General features: G+C 47.9%; 1 protein-coding gene across 1 annotated transcript in view; it reads left to right on the top strand.

Annotated features, from left to right (window-relative positions):
* Positions 1–28: 28 nt before the first annotated feature.
* STRADA (STE20-related kinase adaptor alpha) overlaps positions 29–5,199 on the top strand; it is a 10,342-nt gene continuing 5,171 nt past the window's right edge. Inside the window, exons 1-3 of the mRNA XM_010139842.1 lie at positions 29–113; positions 1,335–1,392; positions 2,215–2,243. Coding sequence (XP_010138144.1) covers positions 78–113; positions 1,335–1,392; positions 2,215–2,243 — 123 coding nt within the window. The 5' untranslated portion in view covers positions 29–77. The remainder of the gene's footprint in view (positions 114–1,334; positions 1,393–2,214; positions 2,244–5,199) is intronic.

The raw sequence follows: 5,199 nt of genomic DNA, 5'->3' as shown, positions 1-5,199 counted from the left end.
CTCGGGGTGACCCGCCGTTGTGCCCGCAGGTTGCCGGTCCCTCCCCGAGCTGCGTGCGGTAACACAAACGCGGATCCATGTCTTTTCTTGTAAGTAAACACGAGCGGATTAGGGTGAGTGCCGAACTCCTTCCAGCTTCCCTCAGACGGCGGCGGGTGGGTAGAACCTGCCTTGCGCTTGTGCGGAGGAGCCGCGGCGGGGCCGGCCGCCTGGAAAGCACCGGGAGTGGCACCGAAACGCGCTAATTACCGCCAGTTAATTACCGCCAGTGAAGTGCTCGCGTGAAAAACCCAGCCCGGCGCTGGAAGGTTTGCTGCTCGCACCGTGTGCGGTGCCTGGGTTTGCCGGGGTCAGGAGGAGTGCGGGAATGGTGGCTCTTCCCCCTGCAAGGAGCTTCTGCCCCCCGAGTCCCCGCAGCGACAGTTCCTGGAAGCAAAGCGCCGCAGCTTTGTTTCCTTCTGCATTTTTCCGTGAGAAAACCATTGTAAGGCCTTAACTGGCGGTGGCACAGATGAGGTTTGAGTCACCTACGGACTCGCTGGTGCTTTCTAGGACAGGCTTCCCTCGCACCAAACCCCATAAGCTGCTTTTTCAGTTATTTTCCTGAGTAGACAAAGTTCTGACACGGGGCTGTTTGTGCCTGTTTCACGCTGACTTCATGAGCAATGCTCTGCAGGCCTGAAATTGCATGTTCCGTCGTGTGTTCTGTGTGCACGTGTGTGTATTTTGCATGTTCTGTCGTGTGTTCTGTGTGCACGTGTGTGTATTTTGCATGTTCTGTCGTGTGTTCTGTGTGCACGTGTGTGTATTTTGCATGTTCTGTCGTGTGTTCTGTGTGCACGTGTGTGTATTTTTCTTTGAAGCACGGGGTTGAATAGAATGGTAGGAACATTTCTGTGCACAGCCTAACGCTTGCTGAGATTTTCAAGCATGAATTCTGGAAGACAACGACAGCATTAAAATACTGATGTTCTAACTCTGCATTCAGGCCCTAGATATACAGCCAAAATATTTAAGTTCTTTAAGACATCGCCTCATTGTAAATAGTTGAAGCATTTTTACACCTGCTACACCCAAACCACTTGTATTTGCCTGTCTGAGGGGGTTGTAGCATGCTTATTATTTTTGCTGTAGTGCATGTGTAAAGGTTTGAGTGTTCTAAAATGATGTTCATGTTATTACAAGTAACTCTTGATTTTTCATCTCAGTGGGTTCAGACCACTGCAGAATCCTTGAAGCACTGTGATGCTCGGATGGTTTTTATGGGAGAGGGGGAAGGAAGCTCGTCTCCAGAGGGAGTAACTAATTATCCGTGGGATTTGTTTTCCTTTCAGCGGTGGGTGTCTGAGAAGTTCATTGTCGAGGGCTTAAGAGAGTTCGAACTGTTTGGAGGTAAGTCATTAGGTGACGTCAGAAATATTTTATATTAGCTGCGAAGTCTGTCAGTTTGGTTGCAAATATGTATCTTAACAGTAGAAAAGATTAATAAATCCGGTTGTAGCACCAGGTCTGGTTACTCCAGCTGGCTGAGGTGTAAAGTTACTGTGGAAGTGTCCAAGATCCAGCAAGTTACTTGCAAATCAGTTTCCTGTTGATGCCGGACTGTTTGCACAGCCCGCAGTCTCTCTTTCATAGCATAACCCCTTTTTTCCAGCAGAAGATCGATGTGGGCTGTGGGAAGGTTATTTACACTTTGTGAGTTATTTACACTTCTGGGTTTTGGGTGTTTGAGGACAGCTCCCCCCGCGCGCTGTGGCAGAGCGGGCGGCTCCTCTCCTGCTCTGTGCCCAGCACACAGCCCTGCCCACCGAGGGTGGGAAGAGTGGGAGCACAGGGAGGGTGTCTGGGTCTTGAGCTTCCAGGAGGAGTGGAAGTCTTGCTGCTGCTTTAAACAACCTTAGAGAGTTTCCTCTGTGTTTAAGGGAAGTAGATATGTCATGTTCGATCGGGTTTAGAGGTATATTTGAAAAAATCATTGTCTTTACGAACAGTAGCACTGTTTGGATCTCTCCAATTCCCATACTTGTTCGTCAGTTTGATTAATTTTAGTGCTGCAACCTTAGTGTAAATTAAATGTCCTTGTCTAAAAAGAAATACTGTATTTATTTGGTATCGAAAAAGTATCGTGCAGGTTATTGACTCAGTTTTCCAACTATATTTTTGATGGGTGTCTGTGGAACACAACATGGTGAACAATTAATTTCTTTACTCCAGAGCAGCCTCCGGGTGACTCTCGGAGAAAAGTAAGTGACTTTTGCAGGCTGTGGTGCTGTGGTTCATTGCATGGAGATTATTCCTTGTGGAAGTTTGATTTTTCTTTTTATCTTAGTTATATATTTCATCTCTGTATTTAGCTCGAAAAGTGTGGAAACAGGTTTCACCCTGGAGCGGAGATTTTGGTGTGTGGTTTTCAAACTATATGTGACAAGACAAACCTTTAAACCTGATCTCTTGGATTTGTATTTGTGTCATCGCCCCCCTAGCCTCCAAGGGTCTTTTTTTTTTTTTTTTTGAGATGATTTAGCTCTGATTCTTCAGAGATGCTCCTCTCATAACCCTCTTCTAGGATAAAAGGAAGAGCATAGTTTATGGGACTTTGGAAAACGGGGCCTGAAACATCAAACTGACCATCCTGTGATTTCCAGTTCGAGGTGACTTTACCTCCTGTTGTCTGGTCGTCCTCAGAACCTCTTAAAAACTAAACCCACTAGCAAACACGTTCAAAAACCTACAGCCAGAACGTGGCGGGCGAGAACTTTACCTGGCAGGTTTTTGTGGCACAGGCCCTGGCCGCTCACGGTCTGGTCCACGAGGGACGATGCTCACGGAGTCACACAGCTTACGGTAGAATGTGTTCGTCCAAGTGATTTCCCACCTGCCCGTCCTGTGCCGAACCACCGGTGGGCAGGTGCCGCTCTCGTTTAAGCTAATTACAAGCCCGAATTAAGTGTGATTCGATTGTAACTGTGTCAGCTCAAGCTGCTTACAATTGGGTTTTGTGCCAGCGCCTGTAATTTCCTGGCACAAACAGAGCTGAAAACGTGAGATGTACGTGAAATGTTTTGTATCACGTCGAGAGAATCCACCCCTCTGTAACGTGCTGTGTGTGTGTGCTGGGCTGGAGCACAGCCAGGGGAGCGTCTGCCTCAGGTACACGTTCGCTCGGGGTTTGTCACCTCTGCCGTGGTGTTGCTGGCCCTTACTGTCATTTTGATACCTACATAAAAGCTTATTTTTTCTGGCAGGGCTGCAGAAAAAGGTAAATAATTTGAGGAAAAGGAAGGGAGGAAAATTTTTGTGGCTCATGCTGAAAGTGAGTGAGAGAATGAGGAGGTGGCGCGGAGGGCAGCAGAACAAACCCGACCGTCCTTCCGCCTGGCTCCAGTGAATGTCATTTGGCTTTACTGGCATTACCTGTTAAATTCCCCAGATTCTCTTACGGCTTTTGGAACAGTAGTTGCCTTTCAAAGATTAATTTCCTTAAATCAATCTCAAATTAAAATCAGACTGACAGCCCGGAAAGCTGCCTCTGACTGGATGTCAGGCCACAAAGCTAGTCCTACGTGACGTCATTTTGCAGCTGCTTTTGCTTTGACCATACACCAAAAATTGTCCTGTGTGAAACCGCTGAGGAGCTTTGTTGCGGTATTTCATAAATGACATTTCAGTTTAATTGTTTTTTTTCTTTGAAAGAAAACCTCTGGTGTGATATTGATAAATTTCTGGTAGAGCTCCTTTTGCATTACCTCAGTTATTGCTCACTGCTAACGTGAAGAGAGGCGAGTGAAGGCTCACCTTTCCGATGTACTGGAAGACTCTGAAAAAGGGAATTTACCATATTTTTCCATTACTGTCAAAACAACCCCCACCATTAATAAGATTAAATTTATTTAATTTTTTTGCATCTGTTTTGTTGGCTTATGCTATTTCTGGAGTGGACTTTACTAAAGCAAACCCACTTACCTCTTGCTCAGCGTTTCACCAGCTGTCATTGCTCCATAACGCTGCTTGTCAGAGCCCCCCGCGTCCCTTCCCTCGGCGGTGCCTTTCTGCTTCAGAGGTTCCCATCTGCCTGCGTGTCTCTCCTGGCAATCTTGCTGTTGACAGGAACGTGTGAAATTGCTGGAAGAAGCAATGAATGACACAACTGAGGTCAGAATTGACAGGTGTCTTTAGCAGAGGCTTGAAATGGTGCACGGAAGGTTGCTGCCTGTTCTCCGCCAAGCAACAGCGCTGTGTAGGGTTAGGACTAGAAGAACAGGGACCTGGGACTGCTGAGGTTGCAGGGGTTAGTGCTCTGAAACAGGACTGAGCTGCTGTGCTAGAGTCTGAGCTGAAATTACACCCGAAATTTTGCCTTTTCCCTGAACTGAAAAGTACACCTATTTTAGAGGCGGGCAGAGAGGTCGGTGTGTGCTGCTGACAGTCACTTAGAAAGGTGGCGCTTGGGAAGCCCGACTGCTCCCCTCCCACGGTACACCTAGGGACACAAAGGTAGCTTGTGGTACGCTCGGGTCTGTGCTCGTGGCACTGCATTTACCCCGGACTGAGTGTAGAACAGCAAGTTCCTTGTTTTTCAGCTGTCACTGTGTTGTGTTCACCTTTCAGAGGAGGGAAGAAGAGTATTTGCTGTCACCGTAGGAAAACGCACGAGCCCTTTCTGCTTCGTGTACCGTGAGAAAAGGTCTGATAAAGGGCATGCAGCTGATGAAGAATGAGGTGGAAAAAATGAGCTGGAGTCCCAAATGTCAGGGGAGTTAATGTGCTGGAAATTGGAGATAACTGAATGTCACCGTAGACACCACATAAATCTGGTTCCCCATTAGGATGCTCTCCTTGTGACCTTGGGGTTTGAGGGAGCTGGAAGGTGTAGTGGAACTTGTGAGGACACTGAAGTTTGGCTTAGCAAAACCCTGCTTGGAAAGGTCTGTGTGACCTAGATAAAGCAGAGAGCTCCGTGGGGGCTGTAGTGAAGAAAAGCTGTCAGGCTTGGGCGTGCTGCTCCCCTGGGTGCTGCGGGGCCTTTTCTTTTCTGTAAGCACGAACGCTTTGCAGTTACCTTCTTGCTTTCATTTGGAGCTTCTCTTTTCATGTGTGTCTGATCTGCACATCTTGGGCTGAGCTGGTTCATCGCCTCTGCTGTTCAGCTACGCGGCGTCGGCTGCGCTGGGCTCACGGCAGGGGGGGAGGCGGAAAGCA

This window comes from Buceros rhinoceros, unplaced genomic scaffold (genome assembly GCF_000710305.1).
Source record: "Buceros rhinoceros silvestris isolate BGI_N320 unplaced genomic scaffold, ASM71030v1 scaffold22377, whole genome shotgun sequence".
NCBI classification, from domain to species: Eukaryota; Metazoa; Chordata; class Aves; order Bucerotiformes; family Bucerotidae; genus Buceros; species Buceros rhinoceros.
This window is presented reverse-complemented; position numbering and strand designations above follow the sequence as displayed.